Consider the following 25,505-nt stretch of genomic DNA (forward strand, 5'->3'; position numbering starts at 1 on the left):
CATAGAACTCAGGAATCAACATCAGAATTTTTTTGATGAATCAAGAAGATGAGAATTAAAATGTCATCATGTTCATGTTGAAGTTAGCCATTGTTGTACGTACGAGATTTTAGAAAAGATTCAGAAATTAGGAATTTGATGAATGAATCTTCCAGAAATCAAATGAGGAACACTCGATTATACAAACTGAAAGTAGAATCAAATCAATACAGAAGATCTGTAATGATTTTCAAAATCAAAAGTGTGGAAACTTTTTTCAATCTAGAACGAGATTCAAAAACTTTTGATAACTCGAGAAAATCAGATAGCAACTATATGAATCCGACTCTGATACCAAATCTAGATGTAAGTAATCGAGTATAAGAAACGTAATTAGATATTTGATTGAATTATGAACACAAAAAGGTAAATAAGATCTGGATGGCTCGAATATAGCTTCTAAAGGATACATAGAAAGTTTTAGAGTAAAATAGCAAAGTCGCCAAAGGTTACTCTAACTCTAGTACCTATCACCTATTTATAGGGATTACAGAAGCATACAAAAAATACATAATGGATTTAAGCGTTAAAGCTTCAACATACAGACACCCCTATGCAAAATGGATTTAAGCGTTAAAGCTTCAACATACAGACACCCCTATGCAAAACATACAAGACTGACTTCGACACTAATACAAGACAACGAACACTTCGACACCTCACAAGAATTTCACTCCCAACAATAAGGATTGATGAGAAATCTTTTATTGATGAAGGAACGATTCTGTGTGAAGCAGTCAGTTGCAATAGCGTCGGCCCAAAAGTAGAGATGAAGATTCAAAAATAATAACATCGTCCTTGCAGCTACACAAAGAGAGCAGTTTCGTCTTTCATCTACACCATTCTGTTAGGGAGTGTAAGGAGAAGAAAATTTTGACAAATCCCTTTTCCAATTAAGAATTCTTCAAATGATTGATTTTTAAATTCCAAGTCGCTATCACTATGTATTTTCCGAACAAGCTTTCATAGTTGAAGCTCAACTTGCTTGATGAAATCTATCAGCTTTGGAGTTGCATTTTATTTCTGTCTAAGAAAGAACACCTAGGTAAATCTAGAAAATCCTCAATGATAACCATAATATATTTATTACCACCGATACTTTTGATTGCTGATGGACCACAAAGATTAATATGCAATAATTCCAGTGGCTTAATGATTTTGGTATTGATAATGGTTGAGTGACTTTTCATAATTTGTTTTCTGAGCTCACAAGGTAGACCATGAACAAGATCTTAAATAATGGGCTTGTTTATATCCTTGAACTTCAATTCAGAAAGCCTTCGATGCCATAGCCAACAATTATACAAAGATGCTTTCGTAGTAAGCAAATAGATGGCTTCCCTTTGATTTGATTTAGATACATATCACCCTTCCTTTTGGACTTCAGAAGCACTGCCTTACATTGCTTTTCACTTATCTACGAACCTTCTTCATCAAACTATACCTTTAGTCATGTACCCACAACCAATTGTGAAACCTTATAAGATTGTGTTGCAGGCCCTCGACATATGCAACCTTCTGAATCAAGAATTCTCCATTTGTAATCATTCCATAGCCTTTAATTTCCCCACTGATGTTATTTCCAAACTTGTCTCTACCGCCATCCTTTAAAGATCTAAACTCTCATCATTCTTCTCTTCACCCAGTCACGTGACGAGAACATCTGTTGTCGATATATAGCAAATGTATCTTTACTACAAGTCATTTCACATATTATACTTAACTTATTAGACCAACTCCAATGGAAAAACATTAAAATTGTGATGTGTACACATTAAAATGGTGTTTCCAATCCAATCACACACTAAAATGGTGGTTTTAATTTTACCAAATTAACATATATTTCAAAATTTGATAATTATAACAAAACCATGTAATTTTAAAGGAACATACACTTAATAAACATATATATGTCAAAATTTGATAATTATAACACAACCATTTAATTTTACTAACAAAATATAAACAGTAATATGTATACATAATAAAACATGACCAAGTTAGGAATAGTAAGCTTTTGTTGACTTTCATTTTGCCACACGACTTTCTAAACTTTTACTATTTTAGTCCCTTATTAACAACATAACATATTTACTAATCAAGTAACTACTTATCAAGTAAATTACTATATAATCATATATTAAACCAAAAGAGTTTACATGTCATTAATTGTCATAATATGAAAGTACATATCAACAAATTACTCATAAATGATTCCAAACTCCCTAGCAAACCTAACGAAATAAGCATCCCACAGAAAAATTTCACACCTAAACATCCATTTGTATCCATTCCCAAAAGCGTCTGACACACTAATCATAGACATGTGCATTACACAAGTTCTATGGAAGCCATGGAAGTGTACACGTTTTCTCCCTTCCTTATTTAAGTGGAGATGAACCTTGGAACAAGTTGCTCTAAGATTCCAAGTACCTTTTGTTCTGTGGTAAACATTGTTCAACATGTATAAAGCTTCCCACTTCCTCTGTCTTCCTTCTGCAATCAGCAGCATTCCCATGACAAATATTGAATCCAAAAGTCCCAATGCAAATGCTTCTTCAAGCATCGTTTTCCCTTTATGATCAGCTTCCAACAAAAATAACTTCATCTAACAAAACATTAAACATATAATTCCTAGTTAAAGTAATGCAAAACAAGAAACAAATTAATTAATACTATGCATATAACAACGTACCAATCCATCCCTGAATAGAATATTTGGGTTTCTCATCTCTTTGCATTTGTTGATAACTACATGTTTTTAGTTAGACCAACGACAGAATCGTAATTCATCTAACTCAATCATTTTTTATACTTCTTCCGTTTTTCCTGCCTCGTTCAAGATTTTGCAATTGCAAATGAAACACGATATTGGCCCCAAACTGTAAGCACAAATCAAATATACACATTTAATAAAAGGATCGAAGACAAAACTTAGACACTCTTCATCTTCAAAGCGTCGATTGCTGAAAATTTTTCCAACTCGACTATTATCGACTTAATCACTTCCAATGGCATGTCAGTTAGTGATTTGCTTTGCTTTCTTGGTCGCATCTTCGAAGAAGTACTGGCTTCCATAATATAATAACTCGACTATGATAATGATTCTGTAAAAACAATTTTAAGGTTTTTTTCCTGTCGGAATTTTGAAATCGGGGTTGATTGCAAGTGACTGAAATAAGACAGAAGACCTGAAACGACATGATTCGTCGAAAAAATTATTGCACCTACAAGATATTGACTATAAAATGACCAAATTTCCTTCATACATACAATAACCATAGGTATTACCATGACACTATAAGTAACTACTACATTGACCCATGACCCATATCTCATCCATGGGTATTACCATGACACCACAAGAAACTACCACATTGACCAATAACCCGTATGTCATCAATGGGTATTACCATGACACTATAAGCACCTATCACATGACCAATGACCCATATGTCATACATGGGCATTATCATGATACTATAACTAACTATCACATTGACCCATGACCCATAGGTATTACCATGACACTATAATTAACTACCACATTGACGCATGACCCATATGTCTTCCATAGGTATTACCATGACACTATAAGAAACTACCACATTGACCAATGATCCATATGTCATCCATGGGTATCACCATGACACAATAACCAATGACCACATGCCCACAGGCCCATATGTCATCTATAGGTGTTATCATGACCCTATAACCAACTATCACATTGACCTACAAGCCAGGGGTATTACCATCATACTATAAGCAACTACAACATGACCCATGACCCATATGTCATCCATGGGTATTACCATGACACTATAACCAACTACCACATGACCAATGACCCACATGTCATCTATGGGTGTTATCATGACACTATATCCAACTATCACATTGACCCATGATCCATGGGTATTACCATGACGCTATAAGCAACTACCACGTGACCCATGACCTATATAACGTCCATGGGTATTACCATGACACTATAAGAAACTACCACATTAATAGATGACTCATATGTCGTACATGGGTGTTACCATGACACTATAAGCAACTAAGACATCGACCTATGACCCATTCGTCTTTTATATATAAATTTTGGTTCAAACATAGCATCATAAAGATGTATAGTTTATTATTGTCTAACTGTCATTTATTAATTTAAATTAAAATTATGGTATGAACACCCCATTACTCTTTGTTCTTTCTTGACATTATATACCCTTTGTATCAAGCTAGAACTAGTTTAAAATATTTGAATTACTAAATATTTTGCGCTAATTTGTATTGTTTCAAATTTTTCATTAGTGGAGCTTCAAAATATTTCGCAATTCCTTTGCCTCTAACCTACATATGATAAGGCTGCATATTAGGGTAAGTTAACTGATTAGAAACAGAGTTTACATTTTCTGTAATCATCTCCGGTGGCTAATTGATTGAAATCATTGTTCATTATGTTTACTCTTGTCGTGATCATCATTTCTTGTTCTCTGATCATTTTCATGTATATTATCATCTTAAATTACAACTACATTGGTTTTTATTGTATTCAATAATATGCATGAATAGTAAAGCCTTCATCTATAATTTATTTTTATTGTATGATTCTTCTCTGGTCATCAATAGTTTATCATATTTAATAGCTTGGTATTGATTATAGTTTTTTGTTTATTTTTAGGCAAGAAAGATGTCGAACTTCAAACCAAAAGGAGCATCAAGTGTGATGCTAACTAAATTCATTGCACGACAGATTTTGAACTACAACAGGACTGCAACTGCATAATTCATAGGCAGACAATTACAAGATGAAGAAATCGACTTCCCAATATTATCAACCACATCCAATGCATGTATAACATCTAGCACCAAAAACCATAAACCTAAATCATTAAAACCAACCATCACTACCACTTCCTCGGCATCACTTACAACATCCACACCATCCTCAGCAAATACGTCTAAAACTCTAGCAACTTGAACAATACAATTCTCAACACCTACATCAAAAACCATAACTTCAGCACCTACATCATTGAAACCATCCTCAACACCGACATCCACTACCACATCATCAACACTTATATCTACTACCGCAACCTCAAAACCTTCATCTACACTACCAACCTCAACAACTACAGTAACCACCACATCCTCCTTAACTAAAGGAACTACCACATCCTCAACATATACATCTATCCCATCACCTATCCCAGACAATACACCATCAACAACACTTATCCCGGAATCTACCACATCACCAACACAACTAACCGTGAATGAATATGTTGTGGAAAATATAGAAGGTGAAAACAATTCCTCTGAAGATTGTGGACCAGATGGACGCTTAACTATTCATGTTTGGAAAAAGAACATGAGTTACCAATCATATCCTACAACTTTTTTCTATGTATAGCCTTTTGGTTTACACATACATATGAATTCAAAACTAAACCGATTACATGATTATTTGTAGGCTCATGCCAATAGGCCCTTGTGCACACATTATTAGTCGGTCATTTTTAAAAAACTAGATCCACAAGGGTACACTTGGGGAAAAGTAAGCAAAGAAATTTGCGAATTATATTGGGAGGAGCTCCATGTAGTTAACTATATGTGATAAATCGTTGCTTGGTAAACATTTACGTTTAAACTTATGTTTATATTGTTAATGTGTAGAAAAATTGTTGTTGGAATGAAACAGTAGACTCGTTGGTGAGGCAAGCTTGGGCAAATAAAGAGGCACAAAGTTATGGAAGATATCTCTACAACATGCGGAGCCCACAAAGAAACCCACATGCCTTTAAACAAGCTAATATTGCACATGAAGTCTAGAAATCCTGGCGATTAAAATGAAATACAGATGAATACAAGCTAAAATCTGAGCAAAACAAGAAAAATAGGCGTACCGGTCTGGCTGATGGAGTAGCACAACCTACCCATAACGTTGGATCCACAGGTCATTTGAAGATAGCTTCTGATTTGGTAATTTTTGTAATGGTACATCAATGTTTATGTTTATCTGTATATTTGACATTTTATGGTATTTATGCAGAAGAGGAAATTAGAACGTGGTCCACCCCATAGTGAATTTTTCAATTATACACACACAATGAATCACGCTGTAGTCACTTCACAAATAAAAAAGATACCAAAATTCATGTAATATTCATTTCAGTGCATTTAACTTTTATATTGTAGCTAGTCCATAAAGTCATTCATAACTTTGATATCTTTTAACTTATATTATTTTAATTTTGTAGGCATCCTACAAAGAAAAATTGGATGAGTTGGAAGCTGAAGGTGCTGAATTTGAGGAGGACAAACTAGTTTAAGATGTTGTTGGTGGTCACAACAAAAAATAACACTTTATGGATTAGGCCCTTTTGCAAATGCGGTTCCCAATATTAACGGTAAAATGGATGTATCTTACATTTTGGAAAAAATGATAAAATGGAAGAAATGATGGACCTTATTGCTAAACCAAAAGAGCAAAATGAAGAGGTTAAACAAATAATGAAGGCCCAAGAAGAGCAAAGCAACGCAAGAGTCGGGCAACTTGAAAAACAACTTAAAAGAGCAATCAATCTTATTAATGTCATTAAAAACAACAAAACTAGTAGGTCATAAAGTGTTGATGTGTTTATAGCAAAGTATTTTTTTAGATTAGCCACTTTCCATTTTCCATGTAATAAATAATTACTATATTATTTTATGATATAATGTTATTTGATTTTTTTTTTGCTATTTTTGTTTTTCATATATTACTACAAAATAATTTGGATTTAATATATAAATCAATTATCCATCGGGTCATATGAATTCTTTAATATGGAATCTGCTATATAATATACACCACGAAAATTGCTAGTGATTCACCGCCACGGAATTTGCTAGGAATCATCAAACGGAAGTTGCTAGAGATTTAGAACCACCAAATTTCCTAGGGATCCATAACGATGGAATTTTGTGGGGATTCATCACCATGGAATATGCTAGGGAATCACCACCACAGAGTTTGCTAGGGTTTCATCACCATGAAATTTGCAAGGAAATCACCACCACGGAATTTACTAGGAAATCACTGTTTTGGTCAAAAATTACACAAGTACTAATCAACCAAATTGTATGAGACGCTGTGATGTTCGAATTATGCAATAGCTAATGATAAACGATAGTGACACAATGGATAACAAGGAAAGCCCTTGATCCTTCCTAGGATCTCCGACATAAAACCTTGGGAGGTGATAATGATCACCTGCCTTGATGATTTTATTAACATAAGATGGTGATTACATGGAATATTTTAGTAAGAACAGATGGACAAATTTGGAAAGCAAGCTTAGAGTAAAAAAGCAGTGTCTTGTGTGCAAAATACAAGTGTCAACTCATTGTCTAAACTAGCCAACAAGAAGTCTGGTAATATCGGGATCCTCCATGACTTGTTTCACGAACATTGTTCGACTAGGTATTCCGGGTCGCTACCATAATTGAAATGATTCTTCATTGAGAATTGGTCTTCCCTTGAATATTTCTGCACATGCATTAGTTATGAACAAAATATAACCATTATAAAAGCTAGTAAAAATAATAATGTTAATAGTCGGGATCCTGGAGTAGCTGAGGATCCTGGATATTTTAGGATATTGAATATTTTGAGGATCCTGACCCTAACAATTGCCCCCAAGTTATTTCTGAAAATATAAAGTTACTTTTGTAATATTAATGAAATAACTTAAAGTAAATAGATAAAATGAGAGAGGAGAATAATTTCCAGTTTTAAGCATTAACGGCTAGGTAATTTGAAATCCAACAGATAGTTTACTAGTTGTTAACAATCAAATCACTTTCAATCATTCATTATAAATAGAAGTGATTAGTTCCTTAATCTTTTATTCATTGTTTTTCTTTTCTTGTGCTATTTCACGATTATCGGTGATTAGAAGGTAACTATATCTTTTCTCTCCCATGCTTTCACTTTTTTCGCCATGGTTCAAAAAATGGTTGTCTCCCGAAAAAGCATTTTGGCCCTTCCTGATGATGACTTCGTCAATCAAGAGATCCTCTCTTATGAGGAGACGTGTTCCCTTTAGGTTGATGATATTGAGTCTCTAAGACTTAATCGAGCCTTTCCTTTTGAAGCTATTTGCAGGCCCTTCAATCCTCTCATTCAGCCCAACTTCGTCTCTCCCACTTAGGTGTGCTTTCCTGAGTACCGCTTCTCTTTGGGTTTGAAATATCCTTTCCCCAGGATTGTTTCTGAACTCTTCAATGTGACTAGGATTTCGTATATCCAGGCCATGCAAATTCTCAAGAGGATCCTATATTGGGTCGACCAGGTAAATCAATCAAAAGGCCTTGACAAAGGCCTTCCTAAATTGGCTTGCGTATATGATCTCACAACCTTTGGGAATTCTTGTTTCCTCCTCAAGGTCAAGACCCGTAGATCTCCTCCGGTCCTGAAAAACAAGCATAACGATGGAGCTTGGAAAGAAACATATGTTTTTGTGAGATGTGACTCTATTCCCAATGGGGATCTCTTGTCGGATACATAGGTTAAAAGAGTAGGATTATTTAATATAAGGATCCTGGAATTCACATCTTCTTATTTTGTTTGCTTCTTTGTAGCTTTCATTTTCGAGGAGCTTGTTTCTGTTACCGTGGATTCTAAAGAGAATATTAAGAAGTTTTTTGCCTTGTCTGAAGTTAAGAGATCCTTCCGATTCGATCAAACAATCTTGCAGGAAAGCTCCTCCACACTGACCTCATGTCAATAGGTAAGGATCCCTGGTTTTTTCCTTTTTGTGGTGAATATCTTAATGATCCTCTACTATATACATAGAATCCAAAGCCATTCACTCTAGTGATCGCTTCACTCTTGTTGATCTTTATATAGCCATGCCAAAGGACCGGCTGGTGGCAAAGAAGGAAAAGGGTTCATCTTCTATTCCTCCTAAAAGATCAACTATTGACTTGATAGTGAAAACTCTGGGATTCCGAGAAAGAAAAACTACTGATTTCACGGGGTTATCTTTTAAGAGCCTTAGAGCTGAGGAAGCACTCAAGAAGTTGGTCTCTTTCTCCCATGTTGTAAGTGTTGACTCCATTCTGGTTTAATTTTTCATTTTGTTTTTTGCTGACTCACTACATCTTTGTCATAGGTCTCTGATCATGTATCCGCTGATTTAAGGATCTGGGCGGAGAGGGCTGAATAAGTCATTTAGGAACAGGAGAACATGTGGAAGATGACCAATGAAGATATTCTGAGGAGGGCGAAGCTGCTCAGCAGGGAGAAGGCTGAGAGAGAGGAGGAGCACATACACAAGCTCGAGGACATGATCTCCAATGCCAAGGTCAATATTGAAGTGGCCGTTTGGGAGGCCCAGATTCGTCTTGCGGAGGATCGCTACTAACCTCTGATGATAATATTCTTCACTAATGAGGATCCTTACCAATGAGGGTCCTTAAGGTCGAGGATCCTTAATGATGAGGATCCATAGTCATAAGATCATATCGAGGAGTTCCCTTCTTAGGATAACCTATTTAGGTTAATGACTTTGACAAAATTATTTTGTAACACTAGAGGTTCGATGGATAACATGTTAATGTTATACACTGGGGAGGATCCCTACTAGTGATATAATTCAGTGGAAAGCTCCTTACATATGATAACATGAAAATGTTATGGTTCGTGTGTTCTCTGGAGAAAATTTCCAATGTGTGATAACATGAAGATGTTATAGACCTGATGTAGTTTATGGGGTAAGATCCCCATTTTTGATAACATGAAAATGTTATAAACCTTAAGGATCTCAAGTTATGTTCAAAGATAAGAGGGTTTCCAAGCCACTGAATCGTGAAATGATCCCCTTATCCGTATCCCATAGTTAGATATCATGCGTTTAAGCAAGGTGTATAAACCTTATTTCGTGTGGAAGAGGTCATTAGCTCTTTAAACCATAGAGGGGATTAAGTAAACTTAAGCGTAGGAGAGATGATGAGTCTAGCTTATGTATATGATAGTTTAAAGACTATACTGTTGATATAATGGAGTTTCCTAAGTGTTAAGATGTTGAGATCTTCGCATGTTAAGATCCTTATGTTTCAGGATCCTTACATTTCAGGATCATAGCTTATGGAGATCCTTAGTTGTTCGTTGTTTTGCATAGCAAACGTTAGCGACGGGTGGGCGTTAGTCTAGCAAACGCCCCTCCAATGCTTAAGTTAGTAATATAATCGAGGAGAAAGTAATGATGAAAAGCTCAAGGTAAGGGACGTGTTGTGACATCCCCAAAATCACGGCCAGAAAAAGCCGGTTTCATTTATGCTTTTAAACTAATTTAAGAGTATATCCTTTTGATTTAAAAGTGTTGCAGAATTTGTTCCCAAAAACAAAACGTGATAAAATAATATTTACCAAAGCATTTCATAAAGAAATGTATTTTCATTGTATAATCAAAACTCGGGATGTCATGTTCTGATACAGACCATAAAGCATAACCGATAACATTACAAGTCATTCAACAAATATATATACATATACAGACTTGTAAACAAAACGACTTGATAATTCATCCATCTTATGCCCTTGCGCCACTTCCTGTAATACAAATAAAACTGAGTGGGTGAGGCTTGGGAGCCTGGTGAGCATATAGGGTTTTCAACCCACAATAAATAATTAACTAAATTTCCTCAACGCAAAAATGACCCAATTACCCATTCCCGTTATTCTCACTTTACGTCCCTAAAACAACTATCACAAGGGACCTAGTCTCAGAATATTTCATCGGGGCGACAACACATGCTTCGGGGATTCCTTAGCAATATGAGTCAAATAAGGAAACCATGAGGGGGATGGAATACAACGAACGAACACCCAAGTTCATTGACACCTACAGGTTATGAGCCTGCTAGTGTTCCACGGGACTATCTAGAAAGAGTCTGTGGTCGTCATCTAAATTCCACTAGATGACTGGATCATAATGACATCGAGGCCTCTCATCTGTTTATCACACATCAATTATCTACCCATGTTCTACCCAACATATTAGTAGATATATATATATATATATATATATATATATATATATATATATATATATATACATAGTTTAAAACCTGTATAGCATGTTCATTCAATACATATTCCACATAACAGATGAGGCACACACACATAACACATATTTCATAGAGAATAAATCATATCTATGAGATAGAAGAAAGTGAACATACATTCACAAATATAATCAACAAGATATACACATAACACGTATTTCGTATCTAATACTTCACAATTATGTGTTAGAAGAAAGTAACTACACACTCACTTGATCAGAAGATGATCGGTCAGCACTACGGCTTGCAGAAGTAGTATTCTTCGTTAGATCTGGAAGATCTTCATAAAAACCGGGCTCCTCGCGGGCAGAGCTTCGGCTCGGAAATAACACTTATCAGGATCTTCGGGACATTGAGACTTGCTTCGGGGCACGGGAATAATACCGGGGCACAAAAAATGATGCAAATCTTAGAGAGAAAGGAAGAAAAAAAAGGCAAGGAAAATGGCTGATCTCGGTTTCTATTTATAGGCTGTTGGGTCTCGGTTTACGTTGGGCGTAACTCCAAGTACGTTGGGCATACTCAGTATGTTGGGCGTAAGCTTGGTTAAGCTGGGCGTACTTTGATGTCACTGCATGTGTCATTTGGTAGCACTCGAGTATTGGTCAGGCAACTTGCACTCATCCGAGTACGTTGGGCATACTCAAATTACGCTTGGTGTAATTTGACTCGTCAAACTTCTAAGTGCGTAAGTTTCTCATACGAGCTCCGTTTACGACGTTCTTTATATCCACGCGTAGGTGAGACTATGCTCTACAACTTTCTTTTAGACTTCGTCGGCTAATTTTGATTTTTCTTTTATTATTTATTTTTAGTAGGCCGAGACAGGAAGACTCCATTATAAATTCATAACTTCTTCATCTAACGTCCATTTTTGTCTATCTTTTCACCAATGCACTACTATCAATGAGATCTTCGATTCTCGTTTAGATTATTTCGACCAATAATCACTCGATCTCGAATCGAGTATTCGGGCTGCATACTGCTAAGCTGAAACTTCAGAAAATCATAACTTTCTCATACGAAATCAGATTTGGACGATCTTTTTATGCACGCTCTCGGTTTAACATTATTTACGTCTTTTGTTTAGATCACTAAGGCTAAATATCGCTCTAACGTATATTTCACTTTTTACGTCATTCAGCGTTGCCGGTTCTGTCGCGAAACTTCGACCGATCGTAACTTCTTTGTTATAACTCGGATTTCGGCATTCTTTATATATTCGGAAACCTCGTTTCAACTACTACAACATTATCCAAAGATATCGGCTTTATCTACTTTTTTATTTTGATGCTTATTTTTATTCTTAATTCAATTAAGGCACAGAATTAAGCAATTAAGCATAAAACACATAATATTCAGATAATACATTTTTATTATTTCAAAATGGGTTACAAAGGTTAACCTAGACTATTACATTGCTTTTAATGACAAGCCCGGAAACACGGGCGTTACATGTGTACCCTTGTTTTGTTGAGGATTAAGGGACCCTACTTACATGTAGTATGCTTTGAGATTTATGACATTCTAGGATCTTGGTAGAATGTCTCCTTCGAGTGTTTCTAGCCAATATGCGCCTTTCCCTGCTTCAGCATCTATAAGATACAGTCCTTCCCATTTGGGAGCTAATTTAGCTGCATTGGGATCCTTGGTGTTTTGAAATGTTTTCCTTAATACCAAGTCTCCTATTTGAAACCTTCTTACTTTTATTTTCTTATTTTAAGCCTTGGTGACTCTCTATTGACGAGCATCAATGTGTATTTTGGCAAGATCTCTAAGCTCGTCAATAGTTTCAACATCATGTGCTAGGATCCTATCGTTATTCTCTTGGTTTTGCACCAAGTATCTTACCGGCGGGATCACTACTTTGGTATGGATCACTACTTCTATCCCAAACACCAAAGAAAAGGGGGTATGACTTGTGGCCATTTTGGAAGTAGTCCTATCTGCCCACAAAACGAAAGGAAGCTCTTATTCCTATCTTCCCTTCTTTTTTTTTCCATCATTTTCTTCAAATTGTTTACTATGATTTTGTCACTAGATTCTGCTTGACCATTAGCTTGGGGGTGAAAAATAGTGGATATTATCATTTTGATTCCCCAAATTGTGCAAAATTCTCTTGTGTGTTTGCTTATGAATTGGGATCCATTGTCGCATAAGATTTTAGCAGAGATCCCGAACCTGGTAAAGATATCACGTTTAATAAGCGAGACTACCTCTTTTCCTCTTACCTAAACGAAGGCTTCAACTTCGATCCACTATGAGAAGTAATTGTTCATCACTAGCATGAAGACTTTTTCTCCTGGGGCTATCGGTAATTTTCCTACTATATCCATCCCCCATTTCATGAATAGCCATGGATAGATAATAGGATGTAGAGGCTCTGCCGGTTGATGCAGGATGTTGCTATGTCTCTGGCAAGCATCACACTTTTGAGCACGTAGAAAAGAATATATCTTCATGTTTGGCCAGTAGTATCCTGTTTTAGTATTTTGGAGCATAAGGATTTGCCCCCAGTGTGATTGCCATAGTCTCCTTTATGTATGTCTTTTAAGAAATTTGTAGCTTCTGGATCATCAAGGCATCTAAGGTACGGATCTTCCATAGAGTTTTTATAGAGTTTACCTTGGATTATCATGAATCTTGAGACTCTTGTTCTAAATGCTCTCTTGCTTCTTTCTTTTGGTGGGATCGTTCCGTTTTGGAGTTACTCCATAATGGGTTGGGTCCATAAACGTGGATCTCTTTGAAGATCCTGTTCATCGAGGTCCCTTTAAGGAGGGATCTGAGAGTCGGGATCTTGAATAGCAGCTACACTTGTTGGTTGTCCAGTATCATCGGATTTTTCGGAAAGGGTTTTTATGGCTGGTGTTATTATATGCGTTATAGGAATCTTCGTCTCTGGTGGGATCCTAAAGGAGCATCCTAAGTTGGCTAATGCATCTGCTTTTGTGTTTTCTTATCTGGAAACTTGGGGTAGGCGAAAATTTTTAAATCCAAAAGCTAATTGTTTTAGGATCTCCAGATATAGTGCTAATCTTTCACCCTTCACTTCATAAGATCCATTGAAGTGATTAGTTAGTAATAAAGAATCGAAAATACCTGAAGATCCCTGATTTGAAGATCCTTAGCCAATTGTAGTCCCATTGTGAGTGCTTCGTATTCTATTTCATTTTTGGTAGTGCTAAATTCACAACTGACTGCCAGGGGTAGGATGTCCCCCTATGGCAACTTTAGTATGATCCCTAGCCTTGTTTCTTGTTTATTTTAAGCCCCATCTGTGAATAGTTTCGATTTTCCCAGTTGTTCATCTTTTAGGAGTTGCTTGGCTTCCATGTATACTTCGTTTTGTAGATCCTCACTAAAGTCAGTCATAAAGTTTGATAATGCTTGTGACTTTATGGCAGATCTTGGTTCATATCTGATGTTAAACGTGCTTAACTTCACTGAACATTTTTCCATCCTTCTTGACATTTCTGGTTTTCTTATGACTTTCTTAATTGGATAATTAGTCTTGACATGTATAGTATGTGGTTTGAATTAATGTCTTAATTTAGTAGAGGCGGTTACTAAGACAATAATTAGTTTTTCGAGGTGAGAGTGTTTGGTTTCAGGATCTTGGAGACTTTTACATACAAAGTAGATAGGATGTTTGTCTCCGTTAAGATCCTTGGCCAAGACAGCACTTACTGTGTTTGAGGATACTGCATTTTGAGTTCCTAAAAAGCTTGTTCTTCATCTTCAGTCCATTCGAACCTCTTTTTCTACTTAAAGATGTCGTAGAAGGGTTTACATCTCTCTGAGGATCTTGAAATGAACCTGTTGAGTGTCGCTGCCCTTCCAGTTAGCCTCTAGATATCTTTTGTTGAAGTGGGGATTTTAACTTGACGATTGCCTTAATCTGCTCCGGGCTTGCTTCTATTCCTCTCCTGGTTACCATATATCCAAGGAACTTGCCCGACTTCGTCCCAAAATGGAATTTGAGTGGATTCAACTTCATAATATATTCATTCAGGATGTCAAATGCTTCCTTAAGATCTTTGAGGTGATCTTCAGCTTTCATTGACTTCACTACCCTGTCGTCAATGCAGACTTCCATGGTGTCACCCGTATTGTCTTTAAACATCTGATTCACCAATCTTTGGTATGTTGCACCTGAATTTTTAAGATCAAAAGGCATTGCAGTGTAACAATATATACCTATTGTTGTTATAAATGTTGTATCTTCTTGATCGGATGGCTCCATCTGGATTTGTTGGAATCCTGTTGAAGCGTCCATGAAGGTTAAGATTTTGTGGCCATTCGTCGCATCTATCATAGAGTCGATATGTAGTAGAGGAAAAGGACCCTTTGGACAAGCCTTGTTAAGATTCGTGTGGTCTACACACACTCACCATTTTCGTGTGTTCTAATCGAATTTTGGTTTCTTTGAATTTCACAAACCCACATAATCTCAACATTATCTGATTTTTTACGTTTTATTTTTCAATGTTCAAGGGATTTGGGGTCCTTTATCTTGAAGTCTTTGTTTTATATAGCTCCGAGTTGTTCGATTCTTCATGTTGGTTTCAAATTTCTTAGTTTCATATATTCGTACGGATTTAGTCGTAGCTTAATTTGGTGTTCTTCACTTGAATTTCTTGCTAACTGTCCAAGATTGTTGTCGGTAAGTTTTTCTTATCTTTTGTGCCTTTTCTTTGACTAATATTCCGAGTGAGTTTAGTTTGTCTGGCCCTTTATTAATCTCATTTTTGCTATGAGTTTAAATTGTTTTTGATCTTCTTTACGTGTTTTATTGGATGATTTGGTTTAAGATGTTCTTATTCTAAAAATTAAATTCTTGAATAAAATTAGGGTTTTAAACCTAGAAAAATTTGTTGTAATCGTTAGATAAAAGTAGTTGGAATAGAATTGTACAAACTTCATAAACATTATTACATTAATCAAAGGTTTTTTACAATTCTAGTACAAAAATAAACCCATCACAAGTTGGTGAAAATATATACATTACATTGTTAAACTGTGAAACGAATACTTGAACCCGAAGGTGCACACGACTTTATGAATGATATTAATAACTATAAGTTGGTTAAAATATAGATGATAATGTATAATAGAGGTGTAAAAAAACGAAGCGAAAAAAACGGCGTTTGGTGCTCGAAAAATAAAAAAAAAAAAAACGAAGCGAAAAAAACGGCGTTTGCTGCTCGAAAAATCAAAAATAAAAAATATTCGTCGTTAATCTGTAGAAATAATAATAATAGTTATCATAATAATAATAATAATAATAATAAGGTAGTGTATAAAACTAATAATCGACCAACTAGGAAAGGATGTGGCATGCCCGGCCGATTGGTAAGATAGCGATAATAATAATAGTAATAATAATAATACATCTAACGGTTCATCCAAAAAGCATACTAACATCCGTTAACCCGACCAATGGATGGGTATGGCACTAGTTTCAAAGGGGTTTGACAACCTAAGCAATGGTTCTTCTTAAAAATAGGTTTGGCCATGAAAAAAATGAATCTACTTATCAGCTTTTATTGATTCAATTTACCCGCTAATTTGCCAAGTAATCCATCAAATAATTCTCAAATTTATTTTTAAGCACTTATTTCAACATTTGTAGCTGACACTTTTAATGTGTATTAGCCTTTATTGATTCAATTTACCCGCTAATTTGCCAAGTAATCCATAAAATAGTTCTCAAATTTATTTGTAAGCACTTATTTCAACATTTGTAGTTGACACTTTTAATGTGTATTATTAGACAATGTTTATTAGTGATATGTATTTGTATTTGATGGTTTATTAAAGTTATTATAATGTTATTTCTTTTGTAGTTGAATTTCAATATTATTATAAGTTTAAATGTAATGGGTTTTTTCAATATTTTGGACAAAAAAAAATAGATTTTTTTATAATTTTTTACTGTTTTTTTTAAATAAAAACTAATTAGCTACGGATTAACTACAGAAAATCCGTAGCTATTTACTTTTGTAGCTATTCCGTAGCTATTTAGTTCCGTAGTTATTTAGTTCCGTAGCTATTCTGTATGAAATTCGTAGCTATTCCGTAATTATAGTAGTTACGGAAAATCTTGTAGCTATTATGTAGCTAATCCGTAACTATAATTTAACCACGGGCCATTATGCTACAGACATTTTTCCATAACAATTACAGAATAGCTATGGATTGTTCTGTAGCATTTGCACTAGTTTTTAGTAGTGGATTTTTAATAGCACGACATCCATCTTCTCAAGTTTTAAATAGCACAAGCTACAACTAAGCCTGTTACTCTTTCTCTCGTGTATATCTTTTTCTCGTGTATATGTGTACGAGTGGCGGGTTGTTTATTGTATCTTAAGGAACTAAAGGTGTTACTCGAAGGAGTAAGAAAACAAAGAACTTCCTTACATACAAAAAAATCCTTCAACAAAGTTGTGAAGTATAGTGACAACTGACAACCCTCCATGTGATACAGTGGCATCTAACTTTATATATCACTTTATGTGTTAGGATGTTCAAGTAATTAAGAAGCATAAATAATTACATCCAAATTGAAGTATGAACCTTGTACAACCCGGTTCAAAACCGGGATCTTAGAACAATTTCACATATGACCTGTTGACATAAAAACCGGTTATATAATTGATTTAACTGGGTCCGTTACCGGTTTTGTAGTGCATGGTGTTAAGTAAAATTTAGAACCGAGAACTTAAGAACACTTGTGCTGGATAAAATTAATGTTACGCGACGAAAATTGAAACTACAAGAAATCACAATTATTTTAAATAAGTTACCATACAACCTAAACAACCCTACAAGATCTAGTACAAAAGACAAATTAACTACATTTTAATAAGAAGAAACGAAGTAAAAAGTACCACTAGCATGACTGGTCCTCCTGCGGGGGCTGCGGATTCTACCAACTCAAGGCTTCCAAGCGAAACCATCTCACCGGTATTAAGGTCAACGACTGTGTTACCACCCAGCTCGAGTTGATGCTTAGCTGATCCGACCCAGTAGTTGAATCTATAATTAATAACCACGGCGATCCTAATATTCACTGCCTGTATCCGACCCACCATGCCCTTACGAGTCTCTGCCAACGTAGATGGCAGCTGGAGGTGATCCTTGAGCAGCGCTCTCGCATGACCAGTCTTTACCAGATCTAGAGTTTTCTCTTCGGGGTCAACTACCACGGTAGATGGAAATTGGAGGTCGTTCTCCTTGAGGGATCTGATATGCGTAGTGTTACCATTACCTTGGTAAAAAGCTGGGATAGTGCCTGCCCACGCATACTTCTGGTAGGGATCATCGTATGGGTAATAAAAGAAGGCGATGCTTAATGGGTCATCGTAGTAAAGACCGATTGCCTTATTCATATTTCTTAGTTTAAGGTCGAAATAGATGTTTCCGGCGGTCTGGTCAGCCGAGTTGGTGAAGGCTGGAACCGAGAGTTCCTCTATAGATAGCTTCGGGGGGTTGGGAAATGAGTACAGACATAAAAGGACGATTACCACGACGGTGAGCATGAGATTGAAAGCGCAAGCACCACCCCCACTATCGCTCATCTTGAGACAGGAAAATTTTAAGAAGTTTAGGGGATGAAACTTGGAAGTTGGAACTGGATTATTCCTTTATTTATAATAATACCAGTACATATTCGTTCCGAAGTGTACAAAATTGCATTTTTAATAGTTTTATCTAGAGTTGTTATAAATGGCATATACGTGATTAATGATTAATAGGAAATATAAGCATGGGACCAAACAATAAAGATTGGGATAGCCTGACAATCGCCTTTGCAATAGACAAATTATGGAGACTTCTAATTTATAAGCAATAAATTTTTTTATATCTATTATTACTAACATATTTAACTACTTAAACTTCTGTTTTTTTATTGTCATCCTATTTTCATAAACAATAATTCTTCTTGAATAACTATATGTAAATATAATTACTAAGTTATTATATTTTATTTTTAACATTCTACTTTCATTTATATCCTATTTCGTTAATAATCAAATGCTTTTAAATATTAAAAACTATATAAATGAAGGTACCTAGAAAATATTGTTTTTTCATGATCAAATAATTTCCTTTATCATATAAATTAAAAAAATAGTAAACTACACCTTCAAGACAGTCCATTTAAAAGTCAACTGGTAAACACTATAAATATTATCGGAGTGTCAAGCTGTAAACCATAGATCTTTTGTGAAATTTCATTTTTCAACCATTAAACTTTTATAATGGGGGCATCATACAACTTAGGAAAAAATGACACGATCGGTCCTATGGTTTTCCAAAACAGTGTTATTATAGATAACTATTGAAACTTCTACGGATATTAGAAAACTAAGTAATTACCTACAGCATAATTGGTAGGAAATCCATAGGAATAAGGCGTTACCTACATATTTCCTATAAAAAACGGGTTGTAGGAAAAACCTTTGTGGGTAATTTTTTCCTACAAATTAGCTACAAACCTTCCTACGCATTTCCTACGGAATATTCTGTTACAAAATTAACTATGGAATAACTATGGAACACGTTGACTACGGAGTACCTACAGATTACCTACGAGTTATTTACTTACGAAGCACCTACAAAATACATACGGATTATTTTTCCTACAGAATACCTACAAACTGATTTTCCTACAGAATACCTACCAACTACTTTTCCAGCAGAATACTTACCAACATGTTTTCCTACGAAATACCTACAAACTGTTTTTGCTACAGATTACCTACAAACTTTATTGGATTTTATTTACTACAGAATACCTACCGAATATTTATTTCCTACAAATTTTCTATGATTTTTTTACCAGTTTTACTGCCATATTAAATTTATATTTGCTATAGAATATTTATTTCCTATAATTCAGTCAAAAATCTATTACTCTATTTAATTTATAATTTAAAAATATCCAAATTTTCTGCTAAAAAACCAAATAAATATTTAAAATAATAGTTAAATACCATCACATTCATTAACATTAAAATAGTCAATAACATACCGTTCATACATTCAAATACTCAAAATACCATTACAATATCATGACAAAAGCTAAGAACTAGTCAATAACATAACATTCATTAAGTGTTTTAAAAGAAAAACTAAGAACTACTTGGTGGATTAACAAACGGATTGATTTGTTTCATAAAGGCCGCCAATTGTTGTTGCACTTGCAATTCCATTTCATTTCGCATATGTTACATTTGCAAATTCATTTCATTTTGCTTTTCATCCATGGCTTGTTGCATGTTTGACACTTGTTGTCGCAACTCATTTACCTAAATATAGCAAGACAAACACATGCAGTTAGTAAATGTAATTCAACTTTAAACCACGATAGCAATGTAATTTACTTTTAATACAATATAAAAATACACTAGTCATAATAACAATGTACATTGTTTTTAATATCAATAATAACAACTTCTAATATGCATAATAATAACATACTATATTTTTATCCATTATACCATTGTAATTTACATTTCCAATCCATAATACTAATGTACTTAAATTATTATCAATATAAACAATTTACTTTACCTAATATCGATAATTGTGTCACACCCCCAAACCAGAACAGCGGAAACGTTTGGGGGCGAAGACTTCATGTACAGTATCATAACAATGCACAATAGTAAAAACAAGTATGAACATCCATTGCATTAATTAAATAGTTAATACATGTATGTTCTTTAGATAGTTGTAAGACACCAAAAATATAACATCAAAATAAATGACGAGTCTTGAACATACTCCATCTTCTCCAAAACCTGAGCTCGTACACCTGCCTACTGGTTCCCTGAGAATACAAGTTATTTTGAAAGAGAGTATCAACATTTAAGTTGGTGAGTTCATAACTATTTTAGTGTAAAATGTTTGTAGTTGTTTCACGAAAATGTTTGTATTTGTTTCACGAAAATGTTTGTATTTGTTTGTATACTTCCCAGAAATTCCTATATTTTCTGCTTATATGAAAAGTAGCCTTCTATCATAGACCAACCTATTTGTATGTTTTATTCTCTTGAAAAGGGTGTAAAATGTATGTTTGTACTCGACTTAGTATAAAATGTATGTTTTCCATATTCATAAACCATCTTTACTAGAAAATAGTATGTCTTTCTCATGTGAGAATTTCACTGTATGAATGTAATGGAAAAATGAAGATTTATAGTAGTATTGTATAGAATAAACTACTGATGTATTAACTACCTTGAAACCAAACTGGTTAATTAAGGTTAAAATGTGATTAAGGTTATAACCATACTTGATTTACTAGTATAAAACACGATGTTCTTCAGGCGTCGAAAAGGAGATGACATTTGTCACCTGTAGACCTACAGGTCCCACTGTAACTAGCAGCAAGGTGTGGGATGGTCAATCATGTATAGATCTATACACAAACTCACGCTCTCCCTCCAGGAGACTCTGGTTACAAAACGTGACATAGCAAGAATATTGCTATGCCATGAAATAGTATCTCACATTTTAGTTATCTTGTTCTAGTTATAGTGTGTAAGTTCCTTCTTGTTCTTGTAAATGAATAGTATACTTTGTATTGAATGGTAATAGTATGTATGTATTGATTCATGTATCGTGCCTCTGTTCTAGAAAATAGTATGTATGTCCCTCTAAACTATACCTATTATAGTTTATATGTACGTTCTGTATCAGTAATAATTGTTCATGAATGCAGAGATCCCGAACCTGGTAAAGATATCACGTTTAATAAGCGAGACTACCTCTTTTCCTCTTACCTAAACGAAGGCTTCAGCTTCGATCCATTATGAGAAGTAATTGTTCATCACTAGCATGAAGACTTTTTCTCTTGGGGCTATCGGTAATTTTCCTACTATATCCATCCCCTATTTCATGAATAGCCATGGATAGATAATAGGATGTAGAGGCTCTGCCGGTTGATGCAGGATGTTGCTATGTCTCTGGCAAGCATCACACTTTTGAGCATGTAGAAAAGAATATCTCTTCATGTTTGGACAGTAGTATCCTGTTTTAGTATTTTGGAGCATAAGGATCTGCCCCCAGTGTGATTGCTATAGTCTCCTTTATGTATGTCTTTCAAGAAATTTGTAGCTTCAGGATCATCAAGGCATCTAAGGTACAGATCTTCCATAGATTTTTTATAGACTTTACCTTGGATTATCATGAATCTTGAGACTCTTGTTCTAAATGCTCTCTTGCTTCTTTCTTTTGGTGGGATCGTTCCGTTTTGGAGTTACTCCATAATGGGTTGGGTCCATAAACGTGGATCTCTTTGAAGATCCTGTTCATCGAGGTCCCTTTAAGGAGGGATCTGAGAGTCGGGATCTTGAATAGCAGCTACACTTGTTGGTTGTCCAGTATCATCGGATTTATCGGAAAGGGTTTTTATGGATAGTGTTATTATATGGGTTATAGGAATCTTCGTCTCTGGTGGGATCCTAAAGGAGGATCTTAAGTTGGCTAATGCATCTGCTTTTGTGTTTTCTTATCTGGAAACTTGGGTTAGGCAAAAATTTTCAAATCCAAAAGCTAATTGTTTTAGGATCTCCAGATATAGTGCTAATCTTTCACCCTTCACTTCATAAGATCCATTGAAGTGATTAGTTAGTAATAAAGAATCGAAAAATACCTGAAGATCCCTGATTTGAAGATCCTTAGCCAATTGTAGTCCTATTGTGAGTGCTTCGTATTCTACTTCATTTTTGGTAGTGCTAAATTCACAACTGACTGCCAGGGGTAGGATGTCCCCCTATGGCAACTTTAGTATGATCCCTAGCCTTGTTCCTTGTTTATTTTAAGCTCCATCTGTGAATAGTGTCGATTTTCCCAGTTGTTCATCTTTTAGGAGTTGCTTGGCTTCCATGTCTACTTCGTTTTGTAGATTCTCACTAAAGTCAGTCATAAAGTTTGATAATGCTTGTGACTTTATGGCAGATCTTGGTTCATATCTGATGTTAAACGTGCTTAACTTTAATGAACATTTTTCCATCCTTCTTGACATTTCTGGTTTTCTTATGACTTTCTTAATTGGATAATTAGTCTTTACATGTATAGTATGTGGTTTGAAATAATGTCTTAATTTAGTAGAGGCGGTTACTAAGACAAGAATTAGTTTTTCGAGGTGAGATTGTTTGGTTTCAGGATCTTGGAGACTTTTACATACAAAGTAGATAGGATGTTTGTCTCCGTTAAGATCCTTGGATAAGACAACACTTACTGTGTTTGAGGATACTGCATTTTGAGTTCCTGAAAAGCTTTTTCTTCATCTTCAGTCCATTCAAACCTCTTGTTCTTCTTAAAGATGTTGTAGAAGGGTTTACATCTCTCTGAGGATCTTGAAATGAACCTGTTGAGTGTCGCTACCCTTCCAGTTAGCCTTTAGATATCTTTTGTTGAAGATGGGGATTTTAACTCGACGATTGCTTTAATCTGCTTCGGGCTTGCTTCTATTCCTCTCCTTGTTACCATATATCCAAGGAACTTGCCCGACTTCGTCCCAAAAAGGAATTTGAGTGGATTCAACTTCATAATATATTCATCCAGGATGTCAAATGCTTCCTTAAGATCTTTGAGGTGATCTTCAGCTTTCATTGACTTTACTACCCTGTCGTCAATGTAGACTTCCATGGTGTCACCCATATTGTCTTTAAACATCTGATTCACCAATCTTTGGTATGTTGCACCTGAATTTTTAAGATCAAAAGGCATTGCAGTGTAACAATATATACCTATTGTTGTTATAAATGTTGTATCTTCTTGATCGGATGGCTCCATCTGGATTTGTTGGAATCCTGTTGAAGCGTCCATGAAGGTTAAGATTTTGTGGCCACTCGTCGCATCTATCATAGAGTCAATATGTAGTAGAGGAAAAGGACCCTTAGGACAAGCCTTGTTAAGATTCGTGTGGTCTGCACACACTCACCATTTTCGTGTGGTCTAATCGAATTTTGGTTTCTTTGAATTTCACAAACCCACATAATCTCAGGATTATGTGATTTTTTACGTTTTATTTTTCAATATTCAATGGATTTGGGGTCCTTTATCTTGAAGTCTTTGTTTTATAGAGCTCCGAGTTGTTCGATTCTTCATGTTGGTTTCAAATTTCTTAGTTTCATATATTCGTACGGATTTAGTCGTAGCTTAATTTGGTGTTCTTCACTTGAATTTCTTGCTAACTGTCCAAGATCGTTGTCGGTAAGTTTTTCTTATCTTTTGTGTCTTTTCTTTGACTAATATTTAAAGTGAGTTTAGTTTGTCTGGCGCTTTATTAATCTCATTTTTGCTATGAGTTTAAATTGTTTTTGATCTTCTTTACGTGTTTTATTGGATGATCTGGTTTCAGATGTTGTTATTCTAAAAAATAAATTTTTGAATAAAATTAGGGTTTTAAACCTAGAAAAAATTGTTGTAATCGTTAGATAAAAGTAGTTGGAATAGAATTGTACAAACTTCATAAACATTATTACATTAATCAAAGGTTTTTTACAACTCTAGTACAAAAATAAACCCATCACAAGTTGGTAAAAATATATACATTACATTGTTAAACTGTGAAACGAATACTTGAACCCGAAGGTGCACACGACTTTATGAATGATATTAATAACTATAAGTTGGTTAAAATATAGATGATAATGTATAATAGAGGTGTAAAAAAAACGAATCGAAAACACGGCGTCTGGTGCTCGAAAAATAAAAAATAAGAAATATTCGTAGTTAATCTGTAGAAATAATAATAATAGTTATAATAATAATAATAATAATAATAATAATAATAATAAGGTAGTGTATAAAACTAATAATCGACCAACTAGGAATGCATGTGGCATGCCCGGCCGATTGGTAAGATAGCGATGATAATAATAATAATAACAATAATAATAATAATAATAATAATAATACATCTAACGGTTCATCCAAAAAGCATACTAACATCCATCAACCCGACCAATGGATGTATATGGCACTAGTTTCAAAGGGGTTTGACAACCTAAGCAATGGTTCTTCTTAAAAATAGGTTTGGCCATGAAAAAAATGAATCTACTTGTCAGCCTTTATTGATTCAATTTACCCGCTAATTTGTCAAGTAATCCATCAAATAGTTCTCAAATTGATTTTTAAGCACTTCTTTCAACATTTGTAGTTGACACTTTTAATGTGTATTAGCCTTTATTGATTCAATTTACCCGCTAATTTGCCAAGTAATCCATAAATAGTTCTCAAATTTATTTGTAAGCACTTATTTCAACATTTGTAGTTGACACTTTTAATGTGTATTATTAGACAATGTTTATTAGTGATATGTA

At 34.8% G+C, this 25,505-nt stretch overlaps 1 protein-coding gene across 1 annotated transcript; it reads right to left on the reverse strand.

The window, feature by feature from the left end:
• Window positions 1–18,017: 18,017 nt before the first annotated feature.
• LOC111880454 (uncharacterized) lies at window positions 18,018–18,743 on the reverse strand. The gene has a single exon (XM_023876886.1). It carries the CDS (start codon window positions 18,741–18,743, stop codon window positions 18,018–18,020), a length of 726 nt encoding a protein of 241 aa, XP_023732654.1.
• Between the last annotated feature and the right edge of the window lie 6,762 nt (window positions 18,744–25,505).

The sequence above is a fragment of the Lactuca sativa genome, chromosome 6, assembly GCF_002870075.4.
Source record: "Lactuca sativa cultivar Salinas chromosome 6, Lsat_Salinas_v11, whole genome shotgun sequence".
NCBI classification, from domain to species: domain Eukaryota; kingdom Viridiplantae; phylum Streptophyta; class Magnoliopsida; order Asterales; family Asteraceae; genus Lactuca; species Lactuca sativa.

What these genes read in the sequence shown, in the direction of transcription:
- LOC111880454 (XM_023876886.1), bottom strand. Translation starts at nt 18,743, where the DNA reads ATGAGCGATAGTGGGGGTGGTGCTTGCGCTTTCAATCTCATGCTCACC.